The sequence below is a fragment of the Thunnus thynnus genome, chromosome 7 (genome assembly GCF_963924715.1).
Source record: "Thunnus thynnus chromosome 7, fThuThy2.1, whole genome shotgun sequence".
Lineage (NCBI taxonomy): Eukaryota > Metazoa > Chordata > Actinopteri > Scombriformes > Scombridae > Thunnus > Thunnus thynnus.
In genome coordinates this window covers 12,439,911-12,453,997 of record NC_089523.1, presented here as the reverse complement: position 1 = coordinate 12,453,997, position 14,087 = coordinate 12,439,911, and the positions used below count along the sequence as shown (strand labels likewise).

The window sequence follows — 14,087 nt, the reverse complement described above, 5'->3', positions numbered from 1 at the left end:
AATTAATGTAAAAATGAACTGTAAATTATATTTACAAGTATAACTATTGCTGTGCTATTAAGTCAATATAATTATTGACTTTGGGAGAATAACCAGAGCTATTGCAAATTAACTGAACCCCATATGGTTTAAGATCATTTTTCTGTACATATACTAAAATTTGGAATAAAATCCCACATCACCTTACAAATGCTCCCTCCTTTTTACAATTTAAACATTTACACAGATATTTCCTTCTTCTCAATCAAAACTGTAACCATTAATATCTCAATAATCAATCTTATTGTTACCTTTGAATGTTGTTCAACTCATCCATATACATTCAAAATGTGTATATTAAAACATTTTAATAACCTTGGATGAATACATACATTAAATTATAATTATGATAAACTAAACCCACTTACATGTTCAGCAGATTAATTTTTGTGGAAAGTGTAAATTGTAAAACAGTAGCGCTCAATATAATATTGACTATTTGTTCAATTGAGCAAAATAGGAGGAAATATTTATTTTTAGGTCTAAGAAAAGTCACCACTCACACCACGACAGAAGAGAGCCTACATTCATGAGATTTGATTAATATCCATACAAAAATGATTCCTTAAAGAAACATGCTATGTTCCTTCTCATCCAAACATACACAAATGTCTTAACTGTGTATATAATGCAGTTTATTCAAAATTTGTACAATACAATAAATGTTCGGGTTTTACATCAAGTAAATATCTAAGGACATTGTCGACAAACATACCCATGTATAAATGGCCATGTATAGTAAGATACATGTGAAAAAGAAAATAAATACATCTTAGCAATAGTGTCACATTTAAAGTAAAACAGTCATATAAATACATGTTCCATATGTGCAATAAATATGTATGCTAAAGGAATTATCTGTATGCTATAGTAATTATCTGATTTCTGAAATGTTGCGCTGGAATGAAAAAGTATATCAGTCATTTAAAATGAACTACAAATACAGCCTTGCAATTGTATACCTCCACCAACTAGTAAAGTTGCAGTTTACATCCAGACTCATATAATATTTGTAGTAGACTTTGAAGGAATTTATTAAAAGGTATTAAGTGTATTTTCCTTGTATGTGTTCATATACTTGACCTATAAAGCTGATTCTGATAGAATACAAAGTTGCAGCCATGACAGTGAACGATGCTTCAGATGTGGACGTTGCTGCAAAGAAGCTACAAATTCTAAAACATGGATGTTTCACACACATCTTCAACCCAACAGAACAGAAGATCTAAACAGTCACCACAGTTTCAATTCAGTATCTGACCAAATGTGGAATATGGTCATAATCTATCCTTCTGTTCCCGAATTAGTGCTGAATAATGGCCAGAAAAGTGTTTTTGTGGAACAAGATGATGTCACAGTGAAGTTGACCTTTTGGATATAGAATGACATCACTTCTTTATCTTATCCTATTAGATATTTGTGTGAAACTTTGTCATAATTAGCATATGAATTCTTGAATAATGGCCAAAAATGTGTTTTGTGAGGTCACAGTGACCTTTGACCTTTGAATACCAAATTCTAATCAGTTCATCGTTGAGTCTAAGTGGACATTTGTACCAAATTTGAAGAAATTCCCTCCAGGTGTTCCTGAGATATCGCAATCACAAGAATAGGACGGACAGACAACCTGAAAACATAACGCCTCCAGCCACAGCTCTCGCCGATGCGGAGGCATCATAAAAGGGGATCAAAATATCATCCATGCATTATAAAAATATTTATAAAATTAAACTTTAATAAAATGCTATTCTAATTGCATATATTCCTTCCTCAGTAAACAAAGTCAAAATAAATTCTCCCATATCTGCTAACTCCACATTATTGCTTATTGGATAAAACAGAAGAATGGCGTGATTTTGTTCATGTTGCTGTGCTAATAATAACTAACAAATGCATCAACACATTTTTCCTAAACATTTCTACTTTAGGTGTTGCCACATACATTTTAGGTTTTAATTTTGTTTAAATGCACATGTATATGATTCACTTGCCCTCTACTGTATGTACAGAAATGCTGCTTCCACACATGAAGCATTGCGCTCCAGTTACAAGCTAACTCTCCATGAACACTAGAAGTAAATCATGTCTGTACTATAATGAGGTAGAGAAATCAGAAGACATCTGCATGTGCAGAACTTCATTATGCAGACGACCAGATTAAACAATGAAACCACTCCAAACATATTGAAATGCAACTTAAGCTGGCACAAAATTGACCAGCTGTCAGTAGATTTAAAGTGTTCTGTGATGTATTGGAAGTGCTCACCAATAAGACTGTTATTTGTTCTGTTTTTGTTTTCATTTGTTGTCAAGGGAAAAATAAGTTTGACTTGACAAGAGCATCTTCTCTACTTTAAACCTGACAACTGAATACAAACACATCTTTAAAGTGCAAACTAATTTGAACCTCATTACAAGTCTTAAATAACATCCTATTAATCTTTCTATTCTTAAATCCATCTGAAAATACATTATCAAGCTATCATGTCCTCCCTATTAGACGTCTTTGAATATTAAAACAGGATCCCATTACAAGACAACTAAAATATCATTTTTTTTTCTTTTTTGAAAAGGCACAAACAAAATGTTTCTCCAAGACAAAAGACAGTTTGGACCAAGAAAGAAGAAAAATGCAACATCCAGTCAGGCAACCTCATATAAATAACCTTAGCACTGGCCCCTCTGTTATTGTAGCCACGCCGATTGTATTTTATGACACTCAAATACTGAAAAAAGCAAGAAAAAAACTCAACTCCATCCTATGCATCCTTGTATAATTTGGCAAACCTCTATGACAATAGTTACCCTGTCAAAAATGTGCAGACAAAACAGGCACTTAGCTCTTCTCTAAAGCTTGCATTTGTGAAGAAACATCTGACCTGAAGCTTCTTCCTCTGGGTGTATATGGTCCCCAACAGCAAATAAAACTACATTTATTATATTCAAAACAAAATCAAGAGATCTCAGTGGAATAATGAATAAAAAATGACGGTACTCATTAGGGCTGTAGTCTTCTGGTCGACTGGTCGATTAGTTGGTCGAAATGCTCTCGTCCGACTAAATTCTCATTGGTCGAATAATCTCCGTGTTGCTTTCATAAGGAGAGAAGTGCTACATCAGAAGCCTTCCAGGAGTAATCCATTATTTCCTGCAGCGGGAGGGACAGACTAACAAATTACCTGTGAAAACGGGGGTGTTTTCACAACTTTGAACTCGCCCAACCTAATGGAGACTGCTGGGTCTAACTATACCAGTTTACACATCTAGTTTATATTGTTAATACATCCAAGAACTGTACTCAATGTTTACTGAGTGTTTACTGAACGTACTGAATGTTTACTGAATCAGCGTTTCTCCTGTAATAATATCAACGAACCCCCACCGGGCCAAAAGATATTTTTTAATGCCAAAAATAACGCTAAATATCGGTTGTGTAACTCCGTTTAGGAATATGGCAGTGCTTAGTAAGTTTGCGTAGCGAGTGGGAAAGTGACGGTGGATGTGAGTGGGGCAGAGGAAAAGGTTAGCGGTAAGTTGTCAGTCTTGCAATAAATGTACAGTACAGACTCCAGTGTAACATTTAGTAAATGCTAAAAAGTCATGTCTGTTGTTTCCCAAGTGCTGCAAAAGTAAATGGGGTTAGCTCCAAAGTTAGCAACAATAGGTTAGCCTAACCTGAAGAGGCAAAACGGAGAAATGTGAGTTCACTGTGCACTCTGTCCCGTTACATGATCTTCAACTAATCGATTAGTTGAAGATTATGTACGATTTCAGTCAACCAAGATTTTCTTTGGTTGACTACAGCCCTAGTACTCATAACGCCCCACCCAAAAAAAAAAAAAAAAAAATTCAGTGATGCTGACTCAAACAGACAAAAAATGCTACAAAATTGGTTCTTAATTTAAATTAATCTCCAGTGTTAAAATGTCTTGACCTGATTTTCTCTGTGGCTTTTGCTTTATTACCACAGTCAACCACAAAAGAGCTGATCATGCTGTTTTTCCTGTTAACAGCAGAGAATCAGACTACAAAGACACACTGGAAATACAGTACCTGCTGGTTCTGGTTCTGTTTTTTTTTTTAAAGTTATTACAAGACTACACCAATGATCACTGAAAACCTGCAGAAATATCTAAATCAAACTGCAGACTGATTAATCCACTCCTGGTCCACGCTGGTGTCACTCATGTCTCCTACAACACTGAGAGCTCCTCTTCCTCACACAGAAGAGGTTCCACCTCTGGGACAGTGTGTAGTGCTCTGCTTTTAGCAGAGTTGTTCTTCCTGTATATGATGAACTGGGCAGTCACCTGACAAGGTTAAGGCTCATAGAGATACAAACAGAATTCAACAAGTTATCTTCTCCACGGGCAAGTATTGATGCCTTTTCAAAAACATTCTCTAACCTGAAAATGTAAGTATTACTCTTCATCGGTAAGGCTACTCAATCAAATAGATACATTTATTAATGCAGCTATTTACTGCAGCCCTTCTTTTCTCCAAAGCAATAACAAAACATTTTTAGACAGGTAATAAATGACATCTTCTGTTAAGTACATGTTGGTGGCAATGCAAGCTCAAATTAGTTGTTATTTAATTCAAAAATATCCACCCCAATAACATACATGAGGAGGCCAAAATATCGGGAACACCTTTCAATATAATGCACTCCAGTACACCACCACCCACTATGACCTCAGTAATAAACATAAAGTAGAATTATCACCTTTCTGACAAAGTCAACAGAAACTGAAAATGTACAAGCTTCGTTAATGTAGAACTTATAGCATAACTGTTGTATTGGATTGCATTAGATTGCACAGGTGTACCTAATAAAGTACTCAGTGAGTGTATATAACCATGCAAAGACAAGAAAAACAAATTGTAGTGGTAAATGGAAATACTATATATGTTGGCCTCCAACAAACATATCCAACGAATCTACTGCATTAAGTTGCATTGTGCTAATATGATTATGATTTATGTTCATGTTTTGTGTACAGTAAGTTTAAGGTTATTTAACAGCATTAACAAACTCAAATGGCATGTTGACTGTTGACTTTACATATAGTGTTTGTATGAGGATCAGCATTTCTACTATAAGAGTTTAGGATGTGAACCTGCATTCAACACAGCCGTGATGTTCCAATAACCTCCTTACAGATCAAAGTTTTAACATGCCATTATTATCAGCGGACACGACAGATAAACTACACTTACACTTCTACAGTTGACTTGAGTCTGGACATGTGATTTAAAGGATACAAAGAAGTCGAGTATGAGGACTCCCAGGCTGCCGATGAGCCAGGCCAGATGTTTGATGATGAAGGTCTGTTTGGAGTCCCTCAGCGCAGGAAGGACCACTATGACGCTTAACCCATACGTCCCATTGCCCATCATGGCCAGGGCAAACAACAGGTAGGAGGTGCCCTCTGTAGACTGTCGCTGGAACTAGAATGGATAGAGTTTACATAAAGAGCTTATTGTACAAACAGCAGCTCAGCATTATTCATGTTGTCAACGCTCATCACTTCTTATTTACTTTAGCACTGCGTTATTACTGGAACTTTCCCTCCTAGCGTATACACGTGAAAACCCACAGTCGGTGAAGAAGGAAAAGGTCAGATATTACACGTTAACCGCAAGCTGTTCCATTCACAACAATGAATTTGCTCTCCGTGGACTCCAAACAGATACAAATAACCGTGACTAGATTAAAGGATAAGGCTGGTGTTGTTTTATCCCTATCAACAAATCCACTGAAGAGACCAACAATGAATTCATTCTACTGACAAGTACTGTTTGTCTTTGTAGCCAAAGCCTGATTTAGCTCCTTACACTGGCCTTGTTCACTGTAATGCACATTGTATGTCACCCAACTCAATGCTATGGCTCTTTCATGTGTTTTTAATGACGTTAGACACAACAAGGAGTCACATTTACTCCATAGAGGTGTCAGATATATCAGCCTGTGTATTCAGTTCGTCTTTTTGGGGGAACTGTTGATGAGAAATACAAAAATACATTTACAGCCTTATTCCTTGAATAAGTAGGTCTATTACATTCATCTTTTGCATACAATATGTCAGCCAATTGGTTTATTTTAAATCTTTTATATTCTGTTTTGTCTACAGAGTTCAACCTGTCTCCAAAAAAGTGTGAAATGCTGAAATATTGCTTGGCAACACAATGAATGCCCTGCAGATTTTTTATACTGGGATGAACCCAACCAATACCAGGCAACCACCAAGTGTTTGCAACAGAACCGTTAAGGTGTAATAAGATACCAAACTGGATAAATAACTGGAACCAGAAATGATGAAAAGATCAACAAGTTTGAACATGCAGGAATTCCCATTGGGCAAATGCGACTTAAATGACTTACACAAGTTAGTGAGTGTGTGTGTGTGCCCAGAAGTTTCTCTGGCACTGGAAGCCTACTGAGACGATCCCCTCTGGTGATTAATAAGTGCAGTTGAGCCAGGATGTTCCCTCACAACAACAGCACCATTGTCTTCAATGCCTGGTTCTCATTTTGACACACAAACACACACGGTCCCTCTTTATGACTAACTGACACATAATAAGTGCAGTTTTCTGTCGACCCCCTCTGATAAGAGCCTGAAAAAGTTGTCCAAGCTCTACTCTCAGGATGGCACTGCTCACACGCAAACCATGGTACAGCGAAAAAATGACTAAATAACTAACTCCACATCTCAGTCACACCAAGAAATTGTCACTTACGTTTTTATAGAGCTGGGGGAAACGAGAGGAGAGGTAGAAGATAGATGCCAGGTATCCACATATATAGCCAGTAATTTCCACTGATTTGGAGGTAGCTGGACCCTGGGAAAGAGAGGGGGAGAGAGGTGCCAAGGGACATAATGTTGGGCCAATACAAGTACAATCACAACCTCCTATCAGAAGTGAAAAAAACACTACATTTGATTTCTGAACACTGAAATATATGCCCTACATATACACAGAATCTACCTACCTGAGTATCTGAGGTTGTACTATTGTCTATGATGAGTTTGGGTAAAGCAAGGAGGACTAATGTTGCAGCGCCGCACCACATGAAGCACAGCCACTTCAACACAGGACTCTCTGGAGGAGACACACACAAACACAACACAAAGAACTGACAGTGAAAACACAAACAAAGGAAATCCAACTATTTGCATTAGCTTCATTTGACACTCCTACCCTTAGTGTAAATGCCTGATGTCTCATGCAACACATTATTCCACATACCTCTACAGCTGCAATGATTATTAGATTAATCAATTAGTTGCCAACTATTAAATTAATCACCAACTATTTTAATAATCAATTAATCATCATTTTTTAAGAAAAAAAGTCAAAATTCTCTGATTCCAGCTTCTCAGATGTGAATATTTCTGTTTTCTTTACTCCTCTGTGACAGTAAACTGAATATCTTTCATATGTGGACTGTTGATCGGGACAAAATAAGACATTTGAGGATGTCATCTTGGGCAATGATAAACATTTTTCACCATTGTCTGGCATATTATGGACCAAACAACTAATCAGTTAATTAAAAGTAATCAACAGATTAATCAATAATGAAAATAATCATTAGTTGCAGCCTTACATTCCTCAACTTGTAAAGCTGGCTATGTCAGTTTCACTTTTTGATGTCATGCAAATCAAAATAAACAGTCATTGAGTCAACAGCAGGAAATACCTCCTTCTTCATAGCTTTGATTTTCATTCATGGTTGACTCACAAATCACAGACGTCATTCGACATTCCATTTGAGCTCAAGGGAAGAGATAAATCAGGGCTTACTTCTGCTGGAGCTGTTCTTGATCTTATAGTAGAGAAACTGGGAGATGAGAATCAGGTCTGTGAAGATGTAGAACACCACTGTGACTATCTGAGAGGGGGACAGGGAGAAAGAAATTCAAATTGTTTTGGAAAATTTGAGTTTGCAACTAACTCAGAACATTTGTGTGACAGCTGAGTGTATGAGTTCATGCTGTAGACATTAGGTTCGTCTGTAGTGATACTGTAGGGCTAAGAAGGCAAAGAAATAAGCAATATGAGGTTTTTATTTGAATTTAGAGTCGCAACAATTAGTCAGTTAATCAATCAACAACTTTAGTCGATCGACAGAAAATGAAACAGCAACTATTTTCATAACTGATTAACTGTTTTGAGCAATTTTTTAAGAAAAGATGCTGCAATGGCAGCTTCAAATGTTTTCTGGTTTCTTAAAGGTATGCTATGCAGGATTTTCCTAAAAAACAATATATAGACTCGTACAAAAGTAATCCCTCTCAATCATCGCTTATGACCCAATAGAAATGTGTGGTGGTGTATGTATCCACAGAGGCTCTGCTTCTTCTTCTGCCACTCTGCTGTTTCTTATTATTTTGCTGTGCTCGTGACACTTCTGTGCATCAGCCTTTGGCAAGTGAGTGTGTAGCCCCCAGCTTATAACAGCATACAGGTGTGAGGTCAGGACTCGTAGCGTAGCGACCAGGTTACATCACTGTCTCCGTCTCTCTCCTCTGCTCCGCTCTGCTCTCTTTCTCTGTGTCATGGTTGGAAGAGCTGCAGGTCTGTTTGTCTGTTTGACCGACGGCGGTGCTGAGCTACACACACAGAGCAGAGAGGCCACAGTGGACAAGATGAAGCTCTGCATTCACACAAAATGCAGCACCTTCCCGCTTGTGTGGGCGTGTTTATTTGTGCTTTAGAATGTAACCGCGGTGATACAATCAGAAAATAACTTTTTATTTATCTGTTTCATGGCTTTGTTCTCGCCAGCACTGCTCACTCTCTTCTCTCTCTAGCTTGCTTGACCACAGCTGCTCTCTCTCTCTCTCTCGCTAGTTGAGGCGGGGAGGAGGGGCCAACTTTGAATGCTGTGTTTACAAACACCAACCCACAAATCCTGCATAGTGTACCTTTAAGTCCTTTATGATATTAAACTGAATATATCTGGATTATGGACTGTTGGTCGGAACTAAACAAGACATTTTAGGTTGCATGTTGGGCTCTGGGAGACAGTAATCAAAATTTTTCACCATTTTTTGGCATTTTACAGACCAAAGAACTAATCGATTAATTGAGAAAATAATCAACAGATTAATCAATAATGAAAATAATCGTTAGTTGCAGACATATTTTCAAACACAGAATTAGTAGCACAAACAAACACCATGTCAAAAAGCCTGCAGCAAGAAGTCCTGAACTTAGCTCGCCTGTAATCTAATATCTCACCAATGTAGAGATGAGACAGGAAATTACTGTCAGCCAAAGTAAACATCACTGTACGATGGTAATCTGAAAGACACTAACTAGACTAGGAGACATTCACATAATGCAAGGCCACCGGAGCTCAACACCTTGTGCGTGTAGGTGTCTGTGTGTTCACCTGAATAGGCAGCTGATTGGTGAGGTAGCAGCCTGCAAAGCTGGTCAGGTCTCCACTGAAGAGGAAAAAGAGAAAGCCAAAGGACATGGCCTCCTCCACTTTACCGTTCCGATAGGCCTCGTAGACCTGACTAGAGAGACAGACAGACAGACAGACAGACAGAGTCAACATACTCACACATACACTTGGATTAAATAAAATAAAAACTGATTTTCACTTCCATATCCAACACTTCATTAGGATGATAAACATCACATTACATCATTATTACTCACGGCAAAGTGGACAGCAAGAAACAGAACATGGATACGAGTCCTATCACCACGCTGCAGTACTCCCACACATTATCCACACACTCCTCCAGAAGGTAGAGGATCCATGGCGTCCCGTTAACACACAGCGGCCGGCCCAGCGTGGGAGCAGTCCAGTTAGTGGTCAACACTTCCACAGTCTTCCCGGGGAAGCGTGCTGTAGCCATGGGGGAGAGACTGGCTCCGTCCGCCGGTGTGTCTGCCCTTCAGCTGCAGGATATATCCTCCTGCTGCTGCTGCTGCTATAGGTATGCGTCCAAATTGCAAGTAGACTTGTGTTTAGTCCAGCGACAAACGTGAGCGTTGAAAGAAACAGGTCTGACACACCTGCCTACCTCATAAAACAGATGTGTGAAGACTTGTTCTGACATTTGATGAGTCTGAAAGAGATGTCAGAACAATATCAGCAGCTTGTTGCACCACTTGTGTGTGTAAAGTGGTTGCACCACAGAGATAATTTACAACATAACTCTAAGCAATAACTAAATACTTACACATGCCCGAAAGTCGGTGTAAATCATAAAATGCCACAGAATTACACTCCCTAATGGTAAAACAGCAGTTTTACTGCCACACATCGTTTTTGCATTAAAGGTGCAGTGTGTAGAATATAGTGGCATCTAGAAGAACAGACTTGGCAGAAATGGAATATAATATTCATAAGTATGTTTTAATTAGTGTATAATCACCTGAAAATAAGAATTGTTGTGTTTTAATTACCTTGGAATGAGCCCTTTATATCTACATAAGGAGCGGGTCCTCTTATACGGAGCCCGCCACGTTGCACCGCCATGTTTCTACAGTAGCCCAGAATGGACAAACCAAACTCTAGCTCTAGAGAGGGCCTTTCACATTTTTCGTGAGTTTTGCAGCCACTGTGGGTTCTCATATATGCTTGGAAGGGGAGGGGGAGGGGTATTCAGTTGGTTGCAATCTGCAACCTCACCACTAGATGTCACTAAATCCTACACACTGGTCCTTTAATTGCATGCCATTTTGCAACACAGTAATCCAGTAAAGACCTAATTTATGGATATATTTCAATATAAATCTACTTAACTACGATGCTAAGTGGCTCATGCCAGCCGGAAAGCTAGTTCGCATGGTAACCATGACGATGAAACTCTATCTTTGATCGTTGATTGGCCACTTGCCTTAGTTATGACTTAACATCCAAACTAGTTAGGTTATGCCCCAAGTAATTGTGGTGCAACCAATTTTTGTAGCTGATTTAGTTACAAACTAACTAGTAGTTACTAAACCACTAGTGTTGATTTTACATCCTAACTTAGGAGAGAACTTATACATAACTGGTGCAACCCAGTGCAGGAGCTGAACAATTCAAAAGTGTTACAACTGCCCTACAGTTCATCCCAAATTAGTAAATTAGGTCTGTATATTTTGGGAAATAATTCCATAATTGTGATGTATCCATAACCTTAATCCTACCGACTGGGGTCCCTGCAGACCCCAGAGATATACTCTGTGTCATGTCTCACAGGTGCTTAATTCTGTCATTCCAATTTTTGTGACTTTGTAAATCAGTTTGTTCCTTATGACTTCTTATCATTTTTTTCTGTTTGTTTTAATTGGTGCTTTTTAAAAATACCAATGTATGTAGTTGTATGCCTATGCAGTTTTAGTAGATGGAACTATCTATTGAGTTCATGTTTGCCATGGGTCGCAATTTAAAGTATCGCACCCTATCAGGGGGGTAGGAGCACCCTGTCAGTCTTTTTGAAAGAAAAGGTGGAAAGATTACTCACGGGGTAAAAGCTGCAATTTGCGTTAAAGAAAAGTATATGTGCTCATTTTACACAATATGCAAATAAACTGTAACCTAAAATAATACTAATCTGTTTTTTTCAGATGACATTAATTACTTGGATCACTAATAATGTTTTGAGAAGTAATAAGTTAACATTTTACAATGACGATTGTTTCTCACAGCAGTTACTTCTTCTGGGGTCCCCGGGGACCCCAGTCAGTAGTTCTTGTATATAAGGAGAGTTAATTAGCTCACTATTTACTCCACAATGATTTACAGTCTAATTTCCATTGTCATTGTTTGGGCACCTTTGCACCGATTTGAGGAGATGCTAGCATACAAAGATGGATAACAGAATAGCTCCCGGTGGTCTCACCTGACAAAACGGACTCGGTGCAGACTGCAGACTGTATGTAGGTCAGCGTTAACTTCCCCCGCATCCTCACACGTTTCTCTAAGAAATATAAACCTCGGGAGAACATTACACATTAGCTCCGGTGATACCGTCCATCACTAGTGGTCCCTAAGCGGCAAGACGCCACGAATCAGATCGCAACATCCTGTAAGGATTTTCAAAATTATAACTTTACAGACAAAAATATTTCTATGTTTTGATGCTCATTACTGAACAGATAAGGAAAATGAACATAGAGTTATTCTGAAGTAACTTAAAGTATTTACAACCAGAGTATGTATTAAAGTATGTACTAAGTACTGTGTTTCAGTATAATAATAATATTAGCATGGGCAGGTAGAAAAGACACAACCAGGCATTTCACCTTTTATTCAATAAATGCCTGGCACCATGACAGAGTATTATTTTTAGGTATATCTATTTTACAGAACTGATTTAAAGTTCAACTCAATCATCTCAATAGAAGTTTTATTAGACAGTAAATTCTGCGCTTTAATTTGAAGGCAAAAGCCGTCGTGTACCGGATACTGTACAGCTTCATTTCCGCTTGCTGATGTCTGGTGAAATACCCCCACCTACTGATCACATGACCTGATGACCATCAGTGTCATTTTGTGGGAGATAAAAATACATAAATAGATAAATAAATCATTGCCAATCAGCTTTTTGATAGGTTATGTCACAGTCAACTGTGAAAACCTCTCCTCTCACCTCAAATACATATTTTTATGTTAGATGGGTTTTTTTGTTTGTTTGTTGGGGGTTTTTTGTATGTAAAAAATATATTCTAACGCCACCACTACAACTATAACAACTACTAACTACTGCTGCTACTACAGCAACAACAAATACTACTACTAATATAGGCCTACTACTACTGCTGCTACTGCTACCACTAATAATAATCATCATCATCATCATCATCATTGATAATAGCACTAATGGTAATATGTCAGTGACATACAGTGCATTTTTGGCCTGATCAATAGGTGATAACTGTATTAAGGCCAATGATCTTTTTGTCTGCACCCTATATAAATAGACTTGTATTTAATAGACTTGGGAGAGGGATTAGGGATAAAACTCTTTGGTCTGAAATGCAGCCATGAAGTCATTAGGCCTCATTTACCATACCTCTCTCCATCCCCTCTGTTACCACGCTGCCTTCAAGTGCCTCTTATAAACTTCTATATGGTAAAATCATAATTTTTAGTGTTTTTTTTTCGTGTTGAAAAAAGAACAAAGTTGATCAAAGTTGATATAATGTTTTTGCTATCTGTCAGTTGACATTAACTTTGTGCTGCCGTTGGAGAGTTACAGAATTGCGCAACTTGTGAATCAATTTGTTGTCAATAAAACTTTGTGTCAGTTAAATTCACACAGAACAAAAATAGAAACACAGTACTATCTGAATGCAATATGAAAACATGATGTTAAATGCATCACCCATGAGATGTGGGGCTTTTATGCAAACTGTACAAAGCAATTCAGAGGACAGTGAATTCAAACTCACTTGGATAGTTAAAGTTTATGTAACACGGGTATTTACAACTAAAATGTGACAGTGAAGTGGTACTCTGTAGGCTATATAACCCACTGAGAAAGGCCCAGTTGAGTTAAAAATGCCATTCTGGTAGAGTGCTTCCTAGATTTCCGAGAGTGCATGAAGGCAGCATCCTACCAACCTGTCCCTCCCTCCATCCACCTGTTGCGCTGCGCGCTCGCACCGGCCGCACGATGGCGCACTTTTCAATGGTGGTCGTGGAGGATGAATATAAAAGGCTTGCTCTGTGGGGGAACTTGAAGCTGTATGAAGCTGTGCAGGGATAATTTGTATGGCTATGTGTCGCTTTGGACCGAGGTTTGGAGGTACTGTACGAAGCTCCACATTCAGTGTCCGTGCGTCCTCGTCCTGCACGGAGCGGGTAAGCTGTCCGACGCTGTGGGTGTTTGGAATTGATTCAGGTTTTGGTTTTCTTATTGCATGGCAGTCTGTCATTAGAGACAGGAACGCGTTGCCGGAGGAAATGCATGAATGCCACCCACATTCCTTGATGTCGGCAAAGTTGACTGGATGAGGTGGCATCGGTGGTCAAAGCGCCGAGGTGCCACATACAGTCTGTATCGTGCAATAAATACATTTTACTA

At 38.5% G+C, this 14,087-nt stretch overlaps 2 protein-coding genes across 3 annotated transcripts in view; one reads left to right on the top strand and one right to left on the bottom strand.

The window, feature by feature from the left end:
* Window positions 1–652: 652 nt before the first annotated feature.
* LOC137185899 (lysosomal amino acid transporter 1 homolog) lies at window positions 653–12,071 on the bottom strand. 2 transcript variants are annotated; one of them, XM_067594417.1, is made up of 9 exons: window positions 11,901–12,071; window positions 10,092–10,136; window positions 9,721–9,998; window positions 9,446–9,575; window positions 7,852–7,939; window positions 7,037–7,146; window positions 6,784–6,885; window positions 5,305–5,490; window positions 653–4,349 (listed from the first exon to the last, which is right to left on the bottom strand). In XM_067594417.1, the coding sequence occupies exons 3-9, from the start codon at window positions 9,921–9,923 to the stop codon at window positions 4,233–4,235; spliced, it is 936 nt and encodes a 311-aa protein (XP_067450518.1). In that variant the 5' UTR covers window positions 9,924–9,998; window positions 10,092–10,136; window positions 11,901–12,071; the 3' UTR covers window positions 653–4,232. The 2 variants fall into 2 exon arrangements, with proteins under 2 accessions (XP_067450518.1, XP_067450517.1); XM_067594416.1 differs by having other exon boundaries at window positions 9,721–10,136.
* Window positions 12,072–13,621: 1,550 nt separating this feature from the next.
* veph1 (ventricular zone expressed PH domain-containing 1) overlaps window positions 13,622–14,087 on the top strand; it is a 96,046-nt gene continuing 95,580 nt past the window's right edge. The window contains exon 1 of the mRNA XM_067594415.1: window positions 13,622–13,864. The gene's annotated coding sequence lies outside the window, so the exon portion shown is untranslated. The remainder of the gene's footprint in view (window positions 13,865–14,087) is intronic.

Excerpts from the sequence above, each read along its gene's own strand:
- LOC137185899 (XM_067594416.1), bottom strand. The coding sequence starts at position 9,923 with ATGGCTACAGCACGCTTCCCCGGGAAGACTGTGGAAGTGTTGACCACT. Across the intron at positions 9,576-9,720 it reads TTCTTGCTGTCCACTTTGCC|TCAGGTCTACGAGGCCTATC; the intron begins GTGAGTAATAAT and ends CTGTCTCTCTAG. Across the intron at positions 6,886-7,036 it reads GTACAACCTCAGATACTCAG|GGTCCAGCTACCTCCAAATC; the intron begins GTAGGTAGATTC and ends TCTCTTTCCCAG.